We start from the raw sequence: 27,386 nt of genomic DNA, 5'->3' as shown, positions 1-27,386 counted from the left end.
TGGCCTCTCCTTCTCTTCTATTAAAATCCATGCTTCAGCCATTTCAGCTCATTTTGATTCAGACCAGCCCCTCGTCTCACATCCTTTGATTAAACAATTCCTCAGAGGGGCTTCTAATATCAGACCTCCCAGAAGGCCACCCACGCCAACCTGGGACCTGAATTATGTTTTAGAAAAACTAACCTGACCTCCACTCGAACCTGCTGCTTTAGCAGAATTGAGATACCTCTCCAGGAAGACTGCTTTCCTGCTAGCTATCACCTCTGCCAGAAGGGTTTCAGAACTTCAGGCACTCATGGCCTTTGAGCCCTTCATCATTTTCCATACAGATGGGTCTCCCTGAGGATTAACACCTTTTTTATGCCCGAGGTGATAGCTGATGTGACCCACAACCAGGCCATATATCTACCCACCTTCTTTCCTAACCCTCAAAACAAGGGGGAAAGAATTCTGCACTCACTAGATGTGCACAGACAACTCGGATACTACCCGGACAGTAGTAAACCCTTCAGAAAAACAGAACAGCTTCTGGTCAGCTTTGCCCCAGGGGGCAGAGGGGAAGCCCATTTCCAAACAAACCATTTCCAAATGGATACCACACTGTATCCATTTCTGCTACAGACTACATGGGAAATCCCCCCCCCCCTGTCTATTCGTACCCATCCTACCAGGGTAGCCTTCACTTCCACAGCATTCCTGAGAGGAGTTCCCACCAGGGACATCTTGGAAGCTGCCACCTGGATCTCTGTCCATACCTTTACAAAGCATTACCACATACCTCTTTTCTCTAAGTCTAGGACAGGGTTTGCCTCTGCAGTTCTGCAGGGCTTACTAACCCATGCCTAGGGCTCTAACTAATCGTTCCACCCCTCTCCTCAGCTTTGGGAATCCTCCCACAGGTGATGACTGCAACAATGAAATATGAAGAACATAATACAGTTGTGTACACTTACCATAAATGTTGATGTTCGAGTGTATTTACTGTTGCAATCCTGGTTTCCCCTCCCTCCTTCCCCCTTATATCCTCTTTCCCTGGTGGGAAATAAGCTTCCCACGGTGGCTTTTAGCCACCAGAACCACTTTACCATATTTTCTTGTGCTTCTGATGGGTTAGGGCAAGAAAAACTGATATAATGGCATCTGCTGCCTTGCTTTATAGCACTGACGACCTGACATCAGACTACAGGCAACAGCAGCCAATGCAGAAAAACGTTGACTCTGGTATTTGGGCCGTCCGAGGCCTACCACAGCAGAATAACCCACAAGGGATGACTGCAACAGTGAATACACTCTAGCATCTACATTTATGGTAAGTGTACACAACTGCACTTTTTGTTTGAGTTCGGGATGAAGTGCAACTGCATAAGGAAAAATTCATTAGAGGAGTAAGATAGCTAAATGATGGTCTGTAGTGTGGATGTGTTAGGGGTAGAGCAAGTTATAGCAGAATCATCTGCATATTGGATGAGTGAACCATAACAAACAGCAGTATTGAGATTATTTAAGACGATATTGGAAATGAAGCAGCCAAGAATGGATAATCCTAGAGGAACTCCAGCAATAACAGGCAAGAAAGAAGTTTACCATTTAACACATTGTCTGTTGGGGATTATTAAACCTAGTCGGTAAACGAACAGAGGGGCCAAGCTCATCTAGTACATACAGTAACTTTCAGTGGGTTAGTAAGTCAAGGAAAATTGATGAAACTGGCAAACCCTCATTTCTATGATGGTTAAGCGTGTTATGAAAATATTGAAGGGCTGTAGTTGTACTATGAGAGGGATGAAAACAGTGTTGAGTAGGAGACATTAAGTTGCTGTCAAGCAGGTATTTTAAGAGCTGAGAGTGGTTGTATTTCTCCAAGGTTTTAGACAGAGGCAAGAGTATGGCTCTTGTGAGATAATTGGGTAATTCTACTGATTTTTTTTTCCCCTTTGTGTAGGGGAAGGGTAAATATCTTTTTGGAGGGGGAGTATAGACCTCTGAAACGGACCTGTTGATTAGAATAATTATTCAGCCAGAAGCTGGGTACCCATAAGGGGTTGTGGGTTTTAGTTTGGATAGAAGGTTCTGTATTTGGGAGTGGCTCAAGTGAAATCTGCTGGGTGGGAGTTGAGGAATACTTGGTTGGTTGTTTAGTGTGGAAGTGATGATGCCATATTACTGAAATTAGAGTTGAATGTATATGCTGTATTGGTGTCAGTATCATTTGGCAGTGAGTTTGTTTGGGTTATTTTTCCAGGTTTTAAACCTTTACTTATGGTCCAGTAAGTTTTGCTATTCTTGAAACAGTTCTATTCGATTTGTGTGGAGTAACTGCTCTTACGCATTTAATTTTTTGGTTAATTTCACATTTGCCTGTATGTTTGGTAGCTGTATTTGGTTTTGGTTTTGCAGCAGGGTTTCCAGTCCTTGTCTGATAAGAGTTTTAGAAGTAAGCTGTAGTGCTGAATTGGAACTGACATATTTTCTTTTCAACTGTACATGAGAGTGTAGTGTTGTAATGAAGTGAGTATTAAATTGTTCAATTTCTAGATTTAGTGAAAGTTTTTAGGGTGGCTAATTTGTTTGAGGGCAATAGTGAACAAGTTCTGGTTTGATCGAGTGTGGTTTCTAATAAGGTTTTAGGTTACGTTTCGGTACCTGATCCTATTGGATTTGTTACCTTAAGGTGTCGAAGATTACTGAGGCTGTTGGTTAGGCTATTGCTTAGCACTTCACTAAGTTGACCTTTGCTTCACCACCTCCACAGTTTAGATGTAATGATACCTGTGCTGCCACAGTCATTTAATTTACAGGTGATCCATACCTGTCTCAGACAACCTTATGTTTTAGGACATCGGTTATTACATATTCAGAGTGCATTTCCAGATGATCTGTGCATCATGACCTTCTGGAGGATAGTATTATGGGCCCTGCGCCATGTGGTCAGGCAATTCATGAAAGACTGGTGCATTATAATCTTCTTTGTAGAACCCCTCCCTTCCATGAAATCTGAACTTGTAGAATGAAAGATTTGCCAGTGCTCATCTTGGTGGCCATTATCGTTGTTCACAGGATGTTGAGCTTAGGCCATTGTTTAGGGTAACTACTTCTGATATTTCTGTTAGGATCAATAGACACTTCTTTCTAAAGGTGGTTTATTGTTGTTTCTGAACATGCCCATTCCTCTTCTGGTTTTCTTTGTGAGGGCTGAAACCCAGGTGTCGCCTAAAACAAATGCATAGGTTTAGAAAGATGGACCATTTGTTAGATGTTCTTCATGTTTCACTGTTGCAGTCATTACATTAGGGTAATCTGCTGGCAGGTTGCCCTCAGTCGGCCTGAATTCCAAAGTCTTGGGTCCTGCGTCAGTTGCTGTCTTCTCTTCCATGACATTAGGTCGTCAGGGATATAAAACATGCAGCCAACGCCATTTTTTTTACTCTGTCTTGCTGTGCAGTGCCCGAAGCAGAAGCATTTCGCAAGTGCCGGTCGGCCGACTACTGAAATATTCGAGTTTGAGTTTCAGAACCGAAGTCTTCACTAAAGCTAAGTACCCCGTTGGGAAAACTTTTTTCTTGCTTTTTACTGATGTCAGAAAAAGTTAATAATTGTATTACTTGTGGGAAGCAAATACCTCATATGGATTTCCATTTATACTGTATTCCTTGCCTAGGCCCTGATCACAACGTGCCTGGCTGTCAGTTTTGTGTTAGATTTAACCAAGGCACTGTTAAGCGTCTGTATATATTTGCATCTAAGTATTTTGGAAACAGATTTAACTATCCAGAAATGTCGTCGGATAGCAATCCGACTACTGGAGTACATAAAAAAACGCAAGAAAAAGACAGAGAAAGGCAGTCGAGATCCAAAACCGACAACTAAGCTTCTCCTAAGCCGGTTCGCCGGTACTCAGTGAGGCGCTTTCGCAGCCCCTGATACCTGCTACCTTCGAGTCGCAGGCCTCTACCGACACCCACGTGGAGCTGCAAGATACTCAAGGTATTGGACCGACAAATGTATCTCCCTTGGATGGGTCCGGAGCCGCTGAGCAGGCACCGGCTTCTGAGGGTGTTTTCAGACCTCAACATTTGTATATCAAACCAATGACAGCTGCAAAACCAAAGACAAAAGCAACTTCTAAAACTAAAAAACTGACACATGAGCCACGTGCACAGGCCTCAATGCCTAAAAACAGATGATCAAAATGGCTGAAGACCTTATTACCTTGATCAGGGGTATCCATCCCCCTCCAGATAAGAGGCCTAGGCAAGACACTGATTATGAATCTTCAGATCAGGTTTCTATTTCTTCTCATTCCTCTTCTGATCAGGAATTATCTCTACCTCCATATGAGGATTCTGATGCTGAGGAGTCTATTCCATCTGCATCTCCTCCTGAGGATTATTCATTTGGAGAAACCTTGCATACTTTGAGGGAGCATTTTCACTGGGAGAGTCGAGACTTCTCAGAATCAAAAAAGAGGCTCAGGGATTTTCTTCTCCCTCAGCACAAGCCTTTAGCCATTCCCCCTGTTTTAGACATTGTGGATGATGTGTTTTCGGAGTCGAGCTTGACCCCTGACTCCTTACCTCCGGCTCCCAGTAAGCCTGACAGATATTACGGGGTCCCTGACTCACATAAATTTTTTATTTAGAAACCCTGCTGCTGATCCTGAAACTATTTCACAGGGTCCAAAGGGAGTTAAGGCCTCAACAGCAAAAAATCCTACCCCCTCTGACAGAGATTCACGGGCACAGGACAGATGGGGAGAAAAGGTTTATACATCTGCAACCTTGGCAATCAGGGCCTTAAACTGTCAATTTCATATGCTTAAGTACCAACAACATGTTATGGGATTGCTGAAACAGAAAATTATGTTGATTAAAAAAATGTGCAGAAAATAAAGAATTGCAGGAATTATTGCATGCAGCTGAACAAGTTGGAAAGCAGACTTTGCAGTGTGATTTTGATTCTTTAGAGGCCTCCTGCAGGGCCGCAGTTACTGGATCTGTGATTAGGAGGCATGCCTGGATAAAGGAACAAAATTTGCCTGATCATGTTAAAGCTAAATTGCTAGATGCACCTTTACAGCATGATTCTCCGTTTGGTATTAAGGCAGAAGAGGTTTTAAAGAAAATGAAAAACAAAGCTACGTCTATGCAAACTGTTAAAGACTTCTTACAAGTGCAGCCACCAAGATTCAGTAGACACTGGACTACAAAAAATCGGTCCTTTCCTATGTCAGACAGAGCTCAAAGGGGAAAATCCAGACGCCCTAAGGGTTCCAGATACCAGGCGCAAGACTCAAACAGGTCAAAGCAATGGGGCGCATCCACCTCCAAATCTGGAGGAGATAAAGCGCACACTTACAGAAAGCAATCCCAATGACTTCCCTCTGCCTACACCAAGCACTTATCTTTTGACAGCACCCATAGGGGGAAAATTAGCACGTTTTGCTCAAAATTGGCAGTTAATAACACAGGGCAAGTGGGTACTAAACATCGTATCACAGGGATACAGATTCCATTTCCACACACTGCCCAATGGCAAATGGTTGGCCAGATTTGCCAAAAAATCAATGGGCAGAGGCACAGAAAGAGGTTACGTCCCTCATGGATATGAGGGCCATTCAGACAGTACCAGAACAGGAAAAAGGACAAGGTTTTTACTCAAGACTGTTCTTGTTACCCAGAAAGGACAAGGCCTGGTGGCCAATACTGGAATTATCGATTTTGAACACATACCTGGACATTCCAAAATTCAAAATGCTGACTTTGCAGCAGCTTCTGCACATGCTGGGCAAGAATGCCTGGCTGGTGACATTAGACCTAAAAGAGGCATACCTGCATGCCCCAATAAGACAGTCGTGCAGAAGATACCTCAGACTCAAGGCTGGCTTACTGCATTACCAATTCTCTGCACTGCCCTTTGGCTTATCGACTGTGCCCAGGTTCTTTACAAAGTGCCTGGCACTAGTAATTGCATTTTGCAGACAAAGAAGTATACAAATATATTCTTACTTGGATGACTGTCTTACTCAAGCAGAGAACAAGGACACTCTTCTTCGACACCTGGCGTTTGTGAAAAGACTTCTAACATGCCTAAGGTACACAATAAACGAAATGAAATCACAACTGGTGCACTCTCAAAAGATAACATTTCTGGGTGCAAGCTTGAATACACCTGCCCAGATGGCTTACCTCACGCCAGACAAACAAAGGCAACTTGACTACTTACTTCAAACTGATGGCAACAAAAACCCAGTCTTCTGCAAGACAAATTCTGCAGGCTGTGGGCTTCATGGCATCCTGCATCCTACTAATTCTATATGAGGAAATTTCAATGGTACCTAAAAAGTTTATGGAGTCAACATTCACACAGTCTGGAAATAATGATTCCTCTCATTCCCTGCCTGCAACAGGAGTTTCTATGGTGGGCAAAGGCCTGTCACCAAAACATGGGACGGCCCTTCACTCTACCCCCTGCCAGCCAAACCTTAACAACAGACGCATCAGATTATGCCTGGGGGGCCCACATGGCAGGAAGATGCATTCAGGGCATATGGGCACCAAAACAAATGCATCTACATATCAACCAGAAAGAGATGCTAGCTGTTCAAAATGCATAACAGCCTTCAAGGACTTATTTCATCCAGAACAACTAATGATAAGGACTGACCACACCACAGTCATGTGGTATATAAACAAGCAAGGGGGAACACACTCATACCCACTTTGCAGATTAGCCATGGCACTATCGGGCACAGCTTTGACCTACTGAATACATCTTCAAGCTCAATTCCTGCCAAGAAAACAAAACACTCTGGCAGACGATTTAAGCAGAAACCTTATGGATCTTCACGAGTGGAAACTAAATCCACAAGTCTTCAGCATGATAACAGAGAAATGGGAGAACCCAGACATAGATCTTTTTGCCACTCCTCAAAATTATCAATTGAAAAGATTCTGCACGAGGACTTATCACAGACAAGCATGGAAAGTAGACGCCCTATCCTTCAGTTAGTTTACGCCTTTCCTCCTCTGCCTCTTCTACCCAAGGTCCTCCTAAAAGTCAGACAAGAGAAGCCAAAGATGATATTAATTGCCCCAGATTGGCCCCGCCAATACTGGTACCCAATCCTAAGGAACTTGTCTCAATACCCAGCTTGGACCTTGCCTCAAAGACCACAACTACTGTCCCAGCAAAACAATCAGATCCTGCACAATCAACTACAGACTCTGAACCTGGCAGCGTGGCTAATCATGTAATCATACAAACGACACCTCTCAGTAAAGCTGTAATGGATGTCATTTTGGAAGCCAGAAGGCCTTGTACTAGAAAATCTTATGCTGACAAATGGAAGAGATTCTGTGCTTGGAATCGAGCACAAGGAACTGATACAGCAGAACCACATATTCCTCAGATATTGCAATACTTAACTGAGATGCTTGACAAAGGCCTATCTTTCGCATCAGTCAAAATCCATGCCTCTGCCATTTCGGCTCATTACAATACAGAGCCACCAATCTTTTCTCATCCTTTACTAAAGCAGTATCTTAGAGGAGCCAAAAATTTAAGGCCTCCTAGATCATCACCACTACCTGCATGGGACCTCAATTATGTGTTGGAAAAGCTCACCTTGCCTCCATTTGAACCAGCTGCTACAGCTGATATAAAGTTCTTATCGTGGAAGACAGCTCTGCTACTAGCAATTACTTCAGCAAGAAGAGTTTCAGAGCTACAGGCCCTCATGGCTGTAGAGCCTTTTATCATATTTTACCCAGACAGGGTGTCTCTGAGGACGAATCCTACTTTTATGCCTAAAGTGGTTTCCAGTGTGGCTCTTAACCAAACAGTTCATCTGCCAACATTTTATCCAAATCCGCAGAACAAAGGGGAGAGAATTCTGCATTCCTTGGACGTACACAGACAGCTAAGATTCTACTTGAGCAGGACAAAAGCTCTAAGAAAAACTGAGCAATTACTAGTGTCATATGCTGCAGGATCAGAAGGAAAGGCTATTTCAAAGCAGACAATTTCAAAGTGGATAAGCCACTGCATCCGTTTCTGCTACTTACACCATGGTAAACCTGTGCCCAAGGGCATTAGGTCTCTTTCCTTTCTCAGAGGAGTACTAACCAAGGACATTCTAGAGGCTGCTACTTGGAGTTCTGTTCACACCATTACAAAGTATTACCATTTGCCCCTCTACTCTAAGTCCAGGGCATGCTTTGCCACTGCAGTGCTGCAGGGCCTTATAGCCGCACCTAACGCTGTTTAGCTCCAGTCTCCCAACCATAGCTTTGGGATTCTACCCAAATGTAATGACTGCAACAGTGAAACACAAAGAACATAGTACAGTTGTGTACACTTACCATAAATGTAGATGTTCAAGTGTATTCACTGTTGCAGTCCAGGTTACCCTCCTGCCATCCCCCTGTCATACTAAAGTTTATCTTTCCGTGTCTATCTTCTACAACATATGTGGTATATTTGCTTGTAGATGAAGGTAAAGTTTATATTGATGCATGAAATATCTCTCTCTCTCTCTATATATATATATATATATATATATATATATATATATATAGATATATATATATAGATATATATAGATATATATATCTATATATATATATATATATATATATATATATATATATATATATATATCTATATATATCTATATATATCTATATATATATATCTATATATATATATCTATATATATATATCTATATATATATATATATATATATATATATATATATCTATATATATCTATATATATATATATATATATATCTATATATCTATATATATATATATATATCTATATCTATATATATCTATATCTATATATATTCTATATATATATCTATATATATATATATCTATATATATATATCTATATATATATCTATATAGATATATATCTATATAGATATATATCTATATAGATATATATATAGATATAGATTATATATATATATATATATCTATATAGATATATATATATATAGATATATAGATATATATATATATATATATATATATATATATATATATATATATATATATATATATATATATATATATATATATATATATAAAATATTGCTACCTTTTTGGGGGCAAGAAAAACTAAAGAAGATGGCGTCTGCTGCATGTTTTATACCCTGACAACCTGACGTCGTGGAAGAGAAGACAGCAACCGACGCAGGACCCAAGACTTTGGAATTCAGGCTGACTGAGGGCAACCTGTCAGCAGATTACCCTAATGTAATGACTGCAACAGTGACTACACTCGAACATCTACATTTATGGTAAATGTACACAACTGTACTTTCCCTTTCCTCCAGGGCAAGCAGTTGCTAAAGTATGTACTTTCCAAATAGATTTCTCTTTATAGTGTTTTGTGCCAAGTGGCTTACCACCCATTGGCAAATTCTGCTTTCTTATCATCCCATTCTGCATAAGTAAAACAAATCTGCTCTGTGTGTTCTTCTAAAATGTTTCTGTTGTAGACGTTTGCATCATGGCTATTTGATATTTGATGCTGACCTTCAGCAAGCTTTGACTCTGTTTTGGAGCTGGGAATCAGGCCTCCTTAGCAAAGTTAGTGCTCATAAGACTGAGTCCTGCAGTACTCTTTGAGATCATTCTCTTCCAGCCACCCTGTGTGTTCGTGTTTGTAATTCATGTTAGATGCACCAAATGACATTATTCTATGTCACTTGATCTGTGACGGACTGTCCTTTTGCTAGCAGTACCCTCCTCTCCTTCCTTCACCCAGTGAAAGGGCATTTATACCAACCAGTCTTCACTCCGAGTTCATTGCATGACAGCCACTTAGATATTTCTTGTTTAGTGTGGGTGCAGATCTTGATTTTCAGGAAGGTGTTCATTAGTCACTTTATTGGTGAGTTGGTGGATTTGTGGGGTATAAGTGCCATTATATATGCAGCATTTGACATCATGGCATGTATTAGAATGAGCGCAATACATCCTCTAAGCAAGGGAAATGTGAGGGCTTGTAAAACAGAATTTTTTATACATCATTTGATATGGTAAGAATGTATCTGTTATTTACAACCTACTGGTGTACCAGAGATTAGTCAACCCATTCTTTACATATCTGTGAGTAGAATTTTAATACTTCCACAAATTCAGTTTCTAAGTATGTTAAGCAACTATTTCTGGTACACTGCAATTTATTGGTTGCTGGTAGATAGCAAAGAAGATTGTTAAAGCAAATATTTTAATATAAAACACAGTTGCGAGACTGAGTGAAGACAAGTAATCACATAGAGCTTAAAAAAACAGTACTTTATTATAGATAAATAACAAGATAAGCGCTATGCAGCTTTATCAGATCTTACAGTCATACTCAGATTCTACATCATATATATATATATATATATATATATATATATATATATATATATATATATATATACACACAACAGTTACTTATTAATCAATCAAATTAGTTAATTGATATGCTTACTTAGAGACAAGTAGGCATCATAGAACCTAACTAAATAAAACTCTTAGATGAATAAAATCATTAAAATATTATTATATCTAAATATTATATAAAAAAAATATATAAAAAATATATATGTATATACATCCATGCCTATATAAAACAGAATTATATACATGGTATCAAACTTATGAAGTCTAATGTATATGATATAAGTGTATATACATTATAATGAATATATATGTATATTAATATAATATAGTGTCCTATAGACCAATAACCTCAGTACATATATAATATATATATAATAACCAATTCTGAAACATGATGATAGTGTATATACAATTATCTTCAGAGAGGTAGAATGTCTATCTCTTGGGGGCTATCTAATGTTTCTACGCTGTCTCAATTTTGTATAATATAATATAAGCATGGATGTATATACATATATATTTTTTCCAGTACTCTGTTTTTTTAAGCTCTACGTGATTACTTGTCTTCGCTCAGTCTTGCAACTGTGTTTTAAGTTAATTCTGATTTTAAACTGCTTGTAAGAGCGTTTGCCAGTATAGCAGCAACCCTCGCTATCTACTTTACACAAAATATTTTAATATACCAATTTGCAGGTTGAAAGCAATACTGCAGTCTTGTTTTATTGTTTTGCAATAATCTGTTTTTATTTACATTGTCTTATCAGGCATCACAGACAAATGGTTGTAGAATGGCTGAAGGATGCCTCGGAAGAGCTTGATTTTATAGCTGATATTCTCAGCCAAGATGCCAAAAACTACCATGCTTGGCAGCACCGACAGTGGGTAATCCGGGTATGGCTTTTATTTATTTATTTTTTTTATGCAGTTAAAGTTTGTTGTTAAAGTTCCATGTGAGCCATTTCTTTTAGGCTGGATAGACTGCTGTATATGCCAGTTCTTTACCTTAGACTAGCAGCTTAAGAAAATTGATGACTGTAATGTATTTAGTTGGCCTTTTGTAGGTGCATGGGTAAGCACTAGACTAGTTGCCCTTTTGGGCCATTTTAAGCAGCCAGTTTCCCTCCTGAAGTTAAGAATCAAACCCTGTACCTTGTGTTTGTAAAGTAAACACCTTCACCATTATATGGCAGCTTTAAGCATTTTCCTTCTTCCTTTTAAAACATTGAAAACAAAGGCCAGCTATTGTAGTAATGCAGCAAGATGGAAGGGACTAAGTAAGGGTTGCATTCATCAAACTTTATTTACCTACATAATTGGCACTTTTAGAAAGTTAACATTGAGGTAGCCTTATAAGAAATGGCACTCAAGTTTTACATTGGACTTAAGTCATGCATCCAGTCAGCATAGTTCTGTTTGCTTCAACACCTGCTGGCCATCGAGACTTATAATCTTGAGGCTGCCCCTCCCAAAAAGATCCAAAAGGGGTCCAGTCATGGGGATGATTGTGCCATTGTTGGGTTCACATCAGTGAGTTTCATTTCTGTTCAGGTCCTGACTTTGCCTTTGAAGGCTGACTTGAGAACCATCTTCACAAAGGGGCATCCTATGCTCTGCTTGGTTGTGCTTGTATCCACCTGGTTCATATTACGTTATTGAAAAATAACTTAATCGAACCCTCAAAACTTTGAAATGGCAGCATCTCGAAGCTTGTATTGTGGGGGGCTGTGCCCCCCACACCCCCTGCTAAATATATATTCCAACTCCGAGATCACAGTACGGTGAAGAAAGGGCAAATATTCCAATCCTCACTGTACTGCGATCCTACAGTGCTATCTTCGAAATGCAGCCATTTTGAAGTTTTGATGGTTCGATTACATTATCTTTCGATAACATAATAGGAAACCATATCCACCTACATACTGAGGGCTTCTGGCATTAGCTTGGAATCAGCAAGCCCACATCCCTGGACCTGGCCATGTCAGTACTCAACAAGCCTCTCCCTGTGGGTGGACAGCAGTTAAATAGAACCTATGCTACCTTCCCCTGGAATGGCTGAGCCAACACCAGCCACTCATTCCCATCTTCCCCCCATCTAACTGTTCTGGTGCCCATTTAGCATTTCACTTAGTGACGATAACATTTATTAGGAACATTGAAATATAGCAGTCTTGTTTATAATCTAGCTGCGGGAACTCTACCTCAAGTTAGAATAAGTAAGCATGGCAGTCTTTCAGGTTCTAAGAGATGGTTAAGTAGGGAAAAAAAAGACATGGATGTGTCTGAATGCAGGATGCAAAATAAATTTCTTTCAGTTCATTTTTGTTTCATTTGGGGTGCACACTTTGAATTATAACAAACATTTTGCCAAACAGTACACATGGGGAAACGGTAGTGCAAATAAAATGAGTAGTAAGAAGCATTTTCATCTTGGAAAGGCATAACTGGTTTCTTTATTTGCATACACACTACACAAATGTTGCAGTATTCAGAATGCAATGTTAAGAACGAGAGAAAATGTAAAAGAAATAAGTAAATTTACAGTATTAAAATATTAACAGCATCACTACCATGGAAAATTTGCCCAACTGGATAACAGTGTTAAGCAATAAACCCTTCTTCTTAGCAACCTCAATGTAGATCTTTCTGATCAAGATACTAGCACCTACTTTGTAAGTATCAATCTGGTCAGTGTAAGCCAAGTAGTTAGATGTACAAGATAAGATGGAATTTCCGGTAAAGCTAGCACTCTGGATTTCATGCTGTCCAATAAACCAGAAAAATAAAACGAGCTGGAATTGTCCCTGCTAGGTTAGATGGTGGCCACCAAGTTTAAGCAATTAGTGACTTCTTAATAATCAAGAACCAGCACCTTAACCATTAAGGAATAAACCTTACCAACTTCAGCAAGGGCACTTTGGGACCCTGAAAAACTGCCAGTGGATACCAGTAAAAACACTCCCACTAGATGATGCTGTCTTAAAACAACAGGAGAGACTGTGATATAAGTGGGTCAGAGTGATAAATGCATCTTGGCTATCACTAAAAAAACAAAACAAAAAAAAAATTAAGGGTAATGCGTGGAATTAGTGACATAAAGACAAAAAGCAAAAACTGTTGACACCTAAGAAAATCTTGGCAAAAAAAGGTTCTTTCAGGCAATCAAGCCCTGTATCTTTTTTTTTCTGAAATAATCACCTTAAGCATTATATGGCAGCTTTAAGCATTTTCATTACTCCGTTTTTATGCAGAGAGTGTACTTCTGTAATCCCAAAAACCAGGTGCCAAGCTTATCCCCAACTCTTTTCCCACTGAAATGAATGCCACCACAACTTGCATGCTTAATGAACACTTCATAGCTACTACCTCACACATCTGCCCTCACACCTCAAACTGCAGTACTAATCAGTCAAATAAACTTCTCATTTGAATCAGTCCCAGTTACTAGAGTAAAGAAATACTTGAACAAGCTAAAACCCACTACACTGCCAGCAGATAATGTTGCTGCGAAATGTCTTGTTAGGAATAAATGGAATAAGCTACCGAGTTTCTGTGTTAATAATCAACAGATCCTTGCAAGAATTATATGTTTCAGAAATACAGAAAACCCTTCTGTATATCAGTACTGAACTTACAAACTGTCAGCCTATTGCAATACTCCCTCCACAAAATACTAAAACAATGCATCCATCATTAAATCCTAAGCTTTCTTCTTGATATTTACATCCCCATTACAACATACCCGCCAGCTCCATCACAGCAGTGAAACTGCTCTACTACATTTTTAGACACAGTCAACCAAAACAGAAATGTGGGTAATCCTGTCTCTGCCCTGTTTCTTGACCTCTCAGAGTTTGATATGTTCTCTCCCTCTGCTCCTGAACAAGCTGTCATAACTTAGACTTATGCAGCGCCACCATTGAATGGTTTTGTATTACCTTAACAGTCGTACACTGTCCATCAAAAAGCAGGGTTTCTACTCTGCTTACCTGCCAGTACAAACAAGAATGCCACAAGGATCTGTACTAGGACCCCTTTTGTCTAATATTTTTATAAATGGCATGCAGAAAGGCAGCCAAACATGACAGTTATACACATATGTTTGCTCAGTCCCAGCGCTATCTCATCTGTAATCAGTTACCCAAGACTCCTTTTCTTTTATCCAGTCCTGATTCAAATGATCCCAACTATTTTTGAGCCCCCAAAAACTGAGCTGATCACATTTACCTCTAGTAACCTCCCACCAGTTTGTACTGCAATTAATAGTCTTCTAACCACCAAAATAAAACGAGATGTGTTGCTGTCAGTCTTGCCTTTATTCTTACTGATGAGTTGGATCTGATGTATCTGATCTGTTCTCTGCTTGTACCAAAGCTCAAGGACTTCAGCAAAGCTCTTGGGCTCTCTTTCCTACCCATAATCCAGTTTCAGATCTTGTTTGCCGAGCTGTGAGTAGGATACTTCTAGCAAACTCTTTGCCAATTTATAGCTTTTTTTTTGCTTAATCACTCTTAATCCTTGTTAAATACTTGTTAAATTACCTTTCCCTTATCCTTAGAGCCTGTTGAAGTTAGAGGGCCTTTATATAATACCCGTTTAAGTTAGAGAATATTTTTCTGCTTTCCTCTCTTCTTTGTTGTCTAATACCTGCTCGTTTTAGTTAGAAAGCAGTTATTTAACTTTCTTTCAAGTCCGTTCAAGTTCGAGGACTTTAACCCCTCCCCTTCCTTTCCTTTAGTGTTATGGTTGTATATTAAAAAAAAAAAAAAAAAAGTTTAGATTTTCTTTTCCTTTCTGTGTTTGTTGATAGATATTTGGTATTTCCTTAGCTCAACAGTATGTCCCAGAAAGACACCAAACCATTAGGTTTTAAAAAATGCGAAAAGTGTAGTAAAAAGAAGCCCCTCAGTGACTGTCACAGCTTAAGTGTTTTACTGTTTGGGGGCCGCTTCATATGCAAGAATCTTGTTCCATTTGCCATGCCTTTAACCAGAGGGCACTTATGGAACGGAAAAATTTATTTTGAAGGGGATATTAAAAACCCCATTCTCCGATGCTATTTCTGTAGATCCCTCCACTCCAAAATCAGACAAATCAGATGTCTGGGAAACGGCCTTCTTCGGCTCTAAAATCTGCCTCTGAGCTGAAAGCCAAACTACCAAAAGAGTCTGCTCCAACAGCACCTAGGGAACAAGCTTCAACCTCGGGAGCAGGGACTTTCTCAGAGCAGATGCAATCATCGGCTTCGTCAAATTCTCCTCCTCCTTTGGCTCCGAATGTCCATCTTTGGAGCCAGTTCACTTCTCTGCTCCCATCATTGTTTCTAACCAGATCTAGGTCTCCAACTCTGTCTACAAGGTCGAATAGGAGCTTTTCAGATTATGTGGAATGGTGGTTTCTTTAGACACCTGCCTTAGCCAAGCTGCTTCTGGATCCGAGCCCAAAGGAGTCAGATTAGTCTCACCCCCCCCCCCCTTCAGCACCTACTCCTCCTCCGATCTGACCTTCAGTCTCAGAGCCGGAAGACTCTGACATCCAACTGGTGTCTGTATTGGGTACAGGGCTTGTTGGCACTTTGGATCCGATGTCTCCCCAAAGTGTCTCAATCCAGTCTGAGCAGGAGACCTCTGGGAGCCGACACTTGCCAGTCGTGTCCTCAGAGCCGGCTTGGATGGGTTCCCACCTCTTTTTCGGAGCTTCTGTCCCCTGCTGTGCAGACTGCTTTGGCTCCGACATCTGTGTTGTCGGTGTCAGGGAATTCTTCGGAGCGGGGGCAGAGTGCTTTTGAAATTGAGGAGAGTGATGACTGTTCCCAGTCTCAGGCCCAGTCCTCCTCAGAGCTTCCTCCTTCATCAGTGCCAGTGTCTCTATCCCCTCACCCCCATCCATAGGACCGCAGAGATCCCAGGCCTCAGGATGTTCCTCAGAGAACTTCCCCCTCTTCCGAAACCTCTCCAGACTATCCCACTGATGAGGTACCTCAGAAGGGAATCATGCAAGAGGCAGCATATATACTCCCCAGAGGAGTCGGTCACTTCAGATACTGACCTTGATGAAGCAGAAGAGTCTCCATGGTCACCTCCTGAAGATGTCTCCTTTGGAGACATCCTGGAAATTTTGAAATGGCGAGGTGATTGGCAGTCATCCTTCCCTTCGGCCAGGAAGTTGGCATACCTGAAGGCTTTCAGATCTCGCCCTTCGATCTCTTGGGTGACTTCCACCTTTCGATGAACTTATTCATTTAGTTTCTTGAAAGGCGTGGGAGTCCCCGAATTCCATAGAACCCACTCCTAGGAGGTCAAACAAATACATTACAGCACCCAAGGACCAGTCCTTTTTAACTAAAGGTATAGCAGTTGATGCCTTGGTTGTGGCGGCTGCTACAAAAAAGGAACTTTCTGAGATCAGTTCTTCTGTCCATCCTCCTAATAAGGATTTTAGGAGCATGGGTAGGTATGGGGGAAGCATGTCTTCTCTTCAGCTGCTTTTACACTACGATCTCTGACTTACCTCACCCACTTCACCAGACTTCAGAGAGACCTTTTGAAAGAACTATCAGACTCTCTCCAAGGAGCTATAGCTGATATGGCGGCGGACAAGGTCAGTGCACAGCTAACTACCCTAAATTCATTAGTCAGCTCCTCCACAAGACTCGTCTTGTATGCAGTGGATGGATCAAGTAGGGTGGCGGGTTCAGGCATCTCTGTTAGATGACCGGCTTGGATGCGCCTTTGCATTTTCACAGTTCCCTTTAAGTCTTCCTTTGTTAATGCTCCATTTGATGGTTGTTCACTCTTTGGACCTAAAGTTAAAGAGACTCTGACCTAGTGTGAACAAGAGAGTAAGACATTTTGCCATTAGAGTACGTTTTTCCACTTCCACTAGACCCTTTTAAAAAAGTCAGAGAGGTAGTGGCAAGATGTGGTTCAGAAAATCGCAAATGTCTTACCAGGACACACAAGGTGGTAATTCTCCCCTGAGGCAGAGGAGGGAATAATAATAATAATGGAAGACACCACCCTTATGGCAGAAGGGGTCCTCAGAATCAGGGCTTCCGAGAATCCTTCTTTGGCAGACCCTTTCAGCCTTCCTGAATGAGTGCCCGGCTGCTCACCTCTGGGGGCAACTGTCCTTGCACCTGGAGACCTGGGGACATATAAATGACAGATGGGTGCAGGACGTAATATCCAGGGGTTACATCATTACCTTCTCTTTCCCCACTCCCGTAAAGAAATCCATTTCAGATGTTCCACCCAATCAAAAGGAACAAGCAACATTAGAAATACAAAAGTTGCTAAGGAAAACAGTCATGCAAGAAGTCCCCGCAGACCAGAGAGGATTCAGAACTTACTCAAGATTCTTTTTAGTTCCAAAGAAAATGGGACTGGAGATCAATTCTGGATCTCAGCAATCTAAACAAATCGGTGAAGAAAACGAAGTTCTGGATGGTAACACTGCAGTCAATACTTCCATTCCTAGGAAAAGACAATTAGATGTGCTCCATAGACCTTCAGGATGTGTACTACCACATCAAAATGGAAAGGTAATCCAGAAGGTTCTTGTGTTTCCACCTTGGAGCCAGTCGTTTTCAGTTTCGAGTTCTGTCTTTTAGTTTCACTACAGCCCCTAGAGTGTTCAAATGCATGGCAAGTAGTAGCATTTCACCTGAGGCAGCTAATATTCTAGATGTTTCCATATTTGGACAACTGGCTCATAACCACCCCGACCAGGCATCTACTGCTACAGGCTAGTGATTATACTCTCTCCACCTGTGCTCTTCCCTAGTTATTACCATAAACTACGAAAAGCCTTCCTTAGAGTCATCTCAGAACCTAAATTTTATAGAAGTGGTCATAGACACAACCATGCAGATAGCAAGGCTCCCTTCTGACAGGCTACACAATCTTAGTTTGCATGCCAGATTGCTGATCAAAAGAACTTGAACATCTGCAAGACAAGTCCTACAACTTATAGGAAAGATGGCAGCTTCTATAGTACTTGTCCCTTTAGCTCGTCTTCATATGAGGGTACTTCAGTGGTTAATTTCCACACAATGGTCGATCCTGGAATTACTGATGTCACACAAGATACTCGTAACAATTTCTTGCAAGAAAGATCTGGAGTGGTGGATTCACTCCCCTTCAGTGTCTCAGGGCTGTCCTTTATGTTCCCAAAACCTCTAGCCTTGCTGACCACAGATGCTTCCCAGATAGGGTGGGAGGGACATTATCTGGGGAAGACGGTCCAAGGCATCTGGCAGGAACATGAGGCTCGTTTGCACATAAACATCCTAGAAATGAGAGCAGTGCTCATGGCATTGAAAGCATTTCAGAACAGTGTCTCTTTGGGAACTATAGCAGTTCAGTCGGACAATGTCAGTAGTCTGGTATATCAACAAGCAATGGGAGACCAGATCTTACCCTCTTTGTAGAAGCCCTAAGGGTCTGGCAATGAGCAACATCCTCCAACCACTCGCTAGTTGCAACAGACATCCCAGGAAAATTCAGCGCGATTGCAGACAAATTCAGCAGGGCCATATTATGGCCACACAAGTGGGTCCCTCAATCAGGAAGTAGCAGAAGAGATTTTCCAAAAATGGGGACAGCCTTGCTGCGACATTTTTGCATCACCTGCCAATGCCAAATGCAGCAACTACTTTGCCCTGATCCGAGTCTCCAATGGATGCACTTATTCACAGTTGGCCTCTGGGACGCCTATATGCTTTCCCTCCAATTCCTCTGATCCCCAAGTTTCTGCAGAAAGCAAGCTCTTTGGAGACCATAATAATCCTGATTGCCCCCTGTTGGCCTTGTCAGATCTGGTTTCCCTTCCTCCAGCCTCATCTGGATGAACCATGGATTTTGGATCCCGCTCCAGATCTACTGACGCATCCATCTAGAATGGGTCATCCCAGTCTTCAGAACCACAAACTGAGAGCTTGGCTGCTCCAATCCCTTAATTGCCAGGTTTCCTCTCCAGTAAAACATATTTTGTTGTCCTCCCATAAAGTCTCTACACTATACATTATACAAGCGTAAATGGTATAGATTTGTTAACTGGGCGAGTGATAATCAAGTAGATCCTTTTTCTGCACCCATACACACTGTTCTCTAATTCCAAACTAAACATTTTCATGAAGGCACTGCTGCTTCCAGTTTTAGAGTTCAGTTAGCAGCAATTTCCAGTTTCCATGTAGGGGAAAATGGTGCTACAGTTATGTCTCACAGGCTTTGTAAAGCCTTTTTGAAAGGCATTTCAATGATATGATCTCCGTACAAAACATACCCCACCATGGGATCTTAATTTCGTTTCAACAGACATCATTCGTCCTCCCTTTGAACCTGCGGCCACATGTGATTTTAAAGTTCATTTCTTGGAAAACACTATTTTTAGTGGCCATTACTTCAGCCAGAAGAGTTTCAGAACTACAAGCTTTGTCTGCTAAGCCTCCACACCTGATTTTTCATAAAGATAGAGTTTCTTTATACACGAATCCCTCCTTTCTCCCAAAGATTGTGTTGGAAAGTAACATCAGCCAATCTACTGACTTACCAGTTTTCTTCCCAAATTTCCAGAACATACCTACACAGCACTGCAGACTTTAGGAAATAAGATCAACTTTTTATATCTTACTCTGACACTAGAAAAGGTTTGTCTTTTTCAAAGGTCACCTTATCTAGATGGCTAACTTCGTATATATCCTATATTTACATTGCCAAGAATAGAACTCTTCCATTTCCTGTTAAAGCTCATTTTACCATATCAGTAGCTGCTACTACAGCTTTCCAAGCAAGGTTGTCCATGGATGATATCTGTGCTGCAGCCTTGTGGGCAAAACCTCGTACCTTTATTATTCATTACAAACTGGATTTGGCTTCCAGGAGTAGAGCTTCTTTTGGTTCTGTGGTTCTGAGGAACATTCTCCCTTGAGCCACCCAAGTGTACGGTTGCGTGGGACATGGTCCCATCAGTGAGAATGCAAGCGAGATTGACAGCAACACCTAAAGAAGTCATGTACTTACCATAGTGTTCCATGTGTATTGTCCATTTCCTCCTCTATTCTCACAACCCACCCTCCATGGCCCCCTTCCAGATCCCCTGGGAGAACAACTAGACATGAGATTTATGCCTTTTATGCACTATTATTATTTCTTCTATTGGGGCAAACAAGATCTGAGGGAGTTGGGGAAACTCCATTATGGGTAGGGAAGGGAGCCCACGAGCTTTGCTGAAGTCCTTGAGCTTTGGTACAAGCTGAGAATAGATCTGATGCATCAGATCTGCCCCATCAGTGATTAATGATTATTGTAACATCAAAAGTGTGCTTAAAGCTCGACATTTATAATTTGAGTAAAGAAATTGGACATGTCATTGTTGGCCTACTGGTGGTCTTTACTGTCATGGGACTGTGTCTGAAATTTGGCGAATTTTTCTAGGAAATTTCTCAAAGTTGTGATTCATAGTTGTATACTGCACTTTTGTGATTTTAGTTGAAAGAAATGTTTGCATTTTCAGTATGTGGATCATTTCATGTGTGTATACATTTGAGCAATCTATGCTGTCCAGAAGGTCAGTCTTTGGGACAAAAGATTAATTTTAAGTTTGGTGTAATGCCAAAGAGTACAAATATGTTTCTATTCTGAAGAGAGGTCGTATATCCACCCTTTACAGAAACCAAATGTAATGGAAGTTTGCACACAGTATAACCTGGAGCTCTCCCGAGTTCGGTGGATACAGATGTGAAGCATGTCAGTTTATCTTGTCAAAATAAGTGGTTCAGATAATTGTACTTGACATGCCCAGCTACGCATTGTACTTACATTTTTATTTTATTTGATTACTAAGGTAGTGGAGCGGTGGTACGGCGGTAGCGTTGTTACCTCACAGCAAGAGGTTCTCCCATTTGATTCTCGGCTGGGCCTGGGAGTGCCTTCTGTGTGGAGTCTGCATGTCCTCCCCGCGGTTGGGTAGCGTTCGAAAGACATGCATGCGTAAATGGGCGTACCTTCATTGAAGGTTGGGCGTCGAGCTGGACCTCAGCGTTTCGTAAAAATCTACTGTCAATCATTAGCGGACCGGAATTCCACTGTGGCGACCCCTTTCCGGGAAAAGCCGAAAGACAAACAACAACAACTAAGGTAGTTGACTGATCTCGTCTGAGACATTTCACCTACAGCCCAGCAACAAACAAAACCTGCAAACAAGCTATATGTTGGGTTAGATCATATAAGCTTTTATAAATAAAAAAAACAAGCACTGCTACAATGAATAATTGAGCAAGTTGAGCAAATAAGATATGTTATATTACATTGTGTGAGATAGAGCGAATAAACTTTATAAAAACAGGATATGAAGAACAGAAGGATGTAATGTGCACTAAGAAAATACCTAGTGTAGTTTTCGTGCATGGTCTCAGAGGTATAAATATAAAGGAGGACACTGCAGGTAGACAAATTAACTGTCATAGAAGTAAATGAATTGGAAGAATTTAGATGAGATTTTGAAATCGGAAGGTAATTAAATGATAGGAAAGCAAGAGTGACCTGAGAGAGCTAGCAGAGGTGGGTATCTTACAGTTGAATTGACCGAATTAGAGTAGCCCAAAAGGATGGACTAGATTTAAAAAGCCATATGTATCTGAAAGAGAGCCCATCAAGTTTATGTGGTGAAGAGGTGTTTTAAAGTTGAGAAGCATAGTTGGGGGAGGGGGAACATAGGAGTGTGGTACTGTTTTTTGTGGTGTATGGGGTTTGTCACTCTGCAAGAAAGATGCCTTATATGAGATTTCTGTTTGGTATGGTGAGTGGTCTGCATCCAGTCTACATTGTCCATAAAAAGACTAGTCATTCATCATCTTTCCAGCTGGCATTCACGTTTCCACATCGTATAGAGCCTATGACCAAACCATGGCTCACACGTACTGTTAGACCTAGGATGTACACAGACTGGTGTTACATAATTCAGTGTGCCAGGCGCTGCCTTAGTTTAAGCAGCAGCTAATGAGCCTGGATCATCAGCACTGACCCCCCTCCCCCAAAAGCTATTTCAAAATAAGAGTTGAATTATCACAGTTAACATCTTGCAGATGTCTGTATTGGACCATCTTAGTACAGGATGATCACTGGAAGGGCTGTAGCTTCATGTGGCAGCAGGTGATGGCCAAATTGGCAGCAGGTGATGGCCAAATTGGTAGACTGGTCCCATCACCAAGACACTATGGTCTACTGTCAGCTGAAATACCAAATCTTTAATGCCCACATTTGAGTAGCCATTGTAACATCTGAGTGAAACCAGATCTTTTTAAAACACGTTTTTCTTCTTTGCTCCCCCAGAACCCTGACTGACTGCACCTCCACCTACAAGCGGTCTGCCCATTTGTTTTAAAGAGAATGGGAACCAGCCATTCCCAGGCTAGGCATCAGGTCTGCTGCCCATTTGTTCTTGCCTAGGAATCCCAGTCAGCCATTTGTTCCCCAGTGAGAGTCGGGTGGTAGGGACTGGGCCAGTTTGCAGGTCCTGCATGGTGGCCCACTGTCATGTATTGGTGCACCCCCCCACGTCTAGCTTCCTAGCTTGACAGCTCGTAAGGACTTCACTGTTGCTCCCTTCTTAAAGAATTGTGTCTCTGCATGCAGAGTTCCTCTTGGCTTATGACTACAAATGTAGTCAGATAGTGCTAGTTCAGTAGTATCTGACTGCACTGGGTGTAATACTTAGTACTTCTGTTTATGTGACCCCTGCCCCCCAGGCATTAAAATCACCCTAGGCCAAGTGCTCAGGGGCATTCATATACTAAATTGAGAGATCTGAAACCTTTTGCCAAAAGCCATTTAGGTAGCAGGGTAAGCCGTGATCCAGAAGGAATGTAGAATACACTCCTGTTCCAAGGATGTTCTGAAAGGTGTTGGCCTCTTAAACGTCTAAGATGGCTACACACTGATCAACAGGTTGATTTTTTTTTAGGTCTCCCAGTATAAAAGCTGCCAGTCCGGGTAAAATTCAGTCACTGGCTAGACATTACTCTGTCTGGATGCCAGCAGTGAAGAGCTTGAAGAACCTGAGTTTAAAAAAAAAACAAAACGAACAAAAAAAAAAAACTAAAATTGTGAAATGAATTGAAAGGGTGCATCATGTGTATTCCCCAAGCCTGACCATGAGAAGGTGAACCGACATTAGTAAAGAAGAATTGTACCAGCAAAAAGAGTTGATCCTGATAAAAAAATATTAAAAATCGGACAGAGTTTTCCTGGAAAATTATTCACTGTACTGCAGGCTGAAGAGAATCAAGTTTATCAATGTATTCAAGGAATGTCGAGAGGCAGGTGTGAGAGTGAAGCTGCTATATCCATCTGTCTTAAAAATATTTCTTTTTTTCTGGAGGTTGAGACTTTTTTTTTTTTTTTTTTTATGCAGAACAGGCTTGGGAGGAAAAAAAACATTTATACAACAGAGTGGGCTACCAAGCAGACAGGGACTCTGCTTCTCATGCTTTAGCCAACAAAACACATACAGAGACTTGCCAGTATAACCTTTTCCTTTGTTCAAAAATATGCTTGAAAGACAGAAGAAAATCACAGAAACTAACCAGAAGAAATATCAGCACACTGATCTTGAACCAGACACTGGTGTTGGGAGATGGAGGTGATCAGGAAAATTACCAGCAACATTAACATTATTGAATAAGTGGGAGACTGTAGCACCAGTGCCACTGGATGTAGGAGTAGACGTGAAATATAGCTTTGCAAGAAAAAGTGGGTGGAAAACGTGGGTGAACTGTAAAGCATAGTACACCACTTTGTCATTAGTATTTGGAAGGACACTGAAATGAAAATTAAGTAACTGTAAAAATTATTTTGATATTTGTATAAACAATTTAATGATGTAAATTGTACAGTCTGTTGTAAAACAGCTTTGCATAGCAGTATTTTACATGTGAGGTGGGGGAGTCTTATTGGTGACTGCTATATATCTTCAAGATGGCCAGCAAGTGCTTCTTTAGTTCTAAGCTGTACAAGTTTTGTACTGTAGCAGTGTTAGAAAGACTGGTCAGATGTAAGTTAACATAATGTGATCTTGGGCTGTTGTTGGGAGTGGGGTTCGAAAGTGTTTACATAGAACTAAGATAGTAATCTCCCATTTTTTAGGAGGGTGAACATCTAGATTAATGCTCTTAGTTTAAGCTGTAGATACATTTTTATGCAAATATGCTTGAAAGATAAGGTAAAATAATGAAAGGCATGGAAAATGCTAGGTGTCTTGCATCTACAAATTTATTAGCTTGTTTTTCCTTTAAGCAAATGCTCTCAGCGGGAGATGAGAAGTCTACAGGTGCAGGCAGTTTGCCAGGGGAATTCTGTGCATTGTGTTCTGAAATATTCAGATATTATTTCATGCATTTGCAAAATTTTTTTTTCATTGTTGACTGCTTGTATTTGGAGAAGAGCCATCTGCATGTGGAAGGAATTCATTTTGAGAGTTCTGAGTTCTCTTTGCGAGAGAAATGTAACATTTAAAGGTACAGTGGTAAGCAGTTCAGTAAAAAAAAAAAATAGTGTGAAACTGGGGGAAATGAATGAAAAGTAGTAGTCTCCCCAACAGTCTTGATACTTAAATGCATTTAGTAGAACACTGCACAATTTAGTTTATTTAAAGGTAGCCAGTACTTAGAGCTAAAAATTATTTTACTGAAAGCATGCAAACTGTTCTTTGCATCTGGAAGGGGAGTTGAGATAAAAGAACAGAAAACAATCAGTGTGTGTTACAGCACAGGCAGTAAGTAATGTGATTTAGCATGAGTAACCTTAACTTTGGATTAGATAGTGCATCTGGGTACAGCCATAATTTGGGGATGCCACCTCTTTCTAGAGGAGTAAGCTTTGTTTGTTAAAAAAATGTACATTTTTTGTGTGATTGTTCCAAGTTAAAAGGAGGTGGTCTATTCTGAAAAGTTAATTCTTTATTGCTAGTTTTCATGACTTTTTGCTTCACTTAAAACGGTCACATAGAATGGAGATAAGAAGCAACTGCTTAAAAGATCAGCCTCTCAAACATTAGTGTGGGCATGCAAGTAAATGTTGGAAGTAAAGATTCATTAAGAACTGTCACATATAATATGTTGGAGTAATAGCTTCTAACATAATGGCTACCCTGTCCATGGTATCATGAAATGTAAAGTAACTGACAAAAGCAAAAAGCACTAAACTGCAGTAAATGTAGGCTGCATCTAGGAATGCTGCAGGAGATGCATTTAATAGAAATGAGCATGCAAATTTGATAAAAGATTTCAGGACAGACGTTCAACAGACTATCAGGACTAAGGAAAAGGTCATTTAATAGTAATAATAATGCTAGAGGGGGCTCTAGTAGTGATGGAAGGGAATGCTAGAGGGGGCTCTAGTAGTGATGGAAGGGGGGAAAACAATCATAGATTTTTGTTAGTAAGGGTTTATGTTAAAGGGAGGAGAAGGATTATGCTGGCACATGTAAATTTCCACCAAAAACTTCTATTACAGAGCTTAAAAATTTAGGGAGAAATAATTAGCTTTCAGCAGGAGATATTCGTGTGTCGGGTTGAAACTTCTGTTTTGCAATAGTGAGGGTTTAATAAGAGGACTGTAATAAAAGAGAGTAGATTTCTGAGGAAGTATTTGATATGGAACATGTGAATTCAGCAGTAGAAATCACAGTATTTACATATTTCCTAAGTTACTATAACTGGACTTGACTGAATAGAATTTATATGTAACAGGAGTACGCATATTTAATTTGAAGCTTTGACACACATACAGTAAATATTTCAGAACATGCACCAATAAAAACTAAGATAAAGATGCAGGGTAGTGAAGTAAAAATGAAACACTGGCACTTTCCTAATTACCCGTTTAAAAGGAATTTAAGAAATGGGTGCCGTTATGAGGGAAGATAAAAATTACTTCAGAAGAGGTAGTGAGTGGGATAAAATGAAAATGCAGTTCAAAAATGCTAGAAATTAAGAAAGAAAGCTATGAGAAAGAATTAATAGAAGTTATTTAGAGGGTCTGTAGTATTGTGGAATAAGGGGAATCTCTGACAGAAGAAGAAGAGCAACTGCAGGGTGCTAAATGGAAAATAACAGAGTAGTTGGATAATATGTATAAGTTATATGGCATTTGGTGCAGAAGTTATATTAAAAGACTTCATTTTAACAGACTAGCTTTCCAGGTGGACGTGTTTTGCCTTCTTGACATAGAGCAGTACTTTAATTGTCCTATACTGATTTAGTCTGGTGGTGGGTTATTTTTACCCTGCATCAGTTAGCTGTGTGACTCGAGTCTCAAGTTACTTCAGTCATGCAGTATGTTTCCACCATTTCGGTGCAAATCACTGCCTTCTGCAAATGATGAGTGTGGGCTAGTGCCAGCTTGTCAGGCAGTTTATGAAAGGGGCTGTGCCTCTTGCTAACCTTTGAAAAATGATTTTCTTGCTTGGGACTTGAACTTCCTAACAGGTTTTTGTCTGTTCCCTGTTGGAAATTGCTGATTTGGTGAAACATAGTTTGTCTTTTGTGAGGAGGAGTTCTTGGTGGACATTACCTCTACCTGTAGGATCTCAGCGCAACAAGTCCTTATTTGCTTGCTTGTTGATCAGTGTTACTGAAATGGTTGAGTCCTTTTCAGTTACAACCTGGGCCAAATGCACATGTGACAAACGCACATAAGAATATGTGAAATAGCAAGTCATTTAAAGAAAGTGGAAAGCAAAAAGTAGGCTGCAGCTATTGAGCCTTTCACAAGGATCAGGCGAGAAAGCAGAACTGCACACGTTGTACCCTACATTCATGATTGATGTGCAATATTAAAATTTGCAGTCAGCTACAAATTTTCTTTCCATGGGTGCCATTCATAACTTTGTCTTGTGCTTTCTGTTTTTTCTAGTTGTGGGCTAATAGATGACTTCCAAATGGATTACTAAATTAAATGTCTTTTGCCATCAGGTTAACTGCT

General features: G+C 40.6%; 1 protein-coding gene across 2 annotated transcripts in view; it reads left to right on the top strand.

The window, feature by feature from the left end:
- FNTA (farnesyltransferase, CAAX box, alpha) overlaps positions 1-27,386 on the top strand; it is a 761,420-nt gene that overhangs the window by 433,210 nt on the left and 300,824 nt on the right. For both annotated transcript variants that reach the window (XM_044059429.1, XM_044059428.1), the window contains exon 5: positions 11,172-11,298. In XM_044059429.1, the coding sequence (XP_043915364.1) occupies positions 11,172-11,298 (127 nt within the window). The remainder of the gene's footprint in view (positions 1-11,171; positions 11,299-27,386) is intronic.

This window comes from Protopterus annectens, chromosome 17.part0, assembly GCF_019279795.1.
Source record: "Protopterus annectens isolate FY-2018-M chromosome 17.part0, PAN1.0, whole genome shotgun sequence".
In the NCBI taxonomy this organism is placed as follows: Eukaryota; Metazoa; Chordata; order Ceratodontiformes; family Protopteridae; genus Protopterus; species Protopterus annectens.
This window is presented reverse-complemented; position numbering and strand designations above follow the sequence as displayed.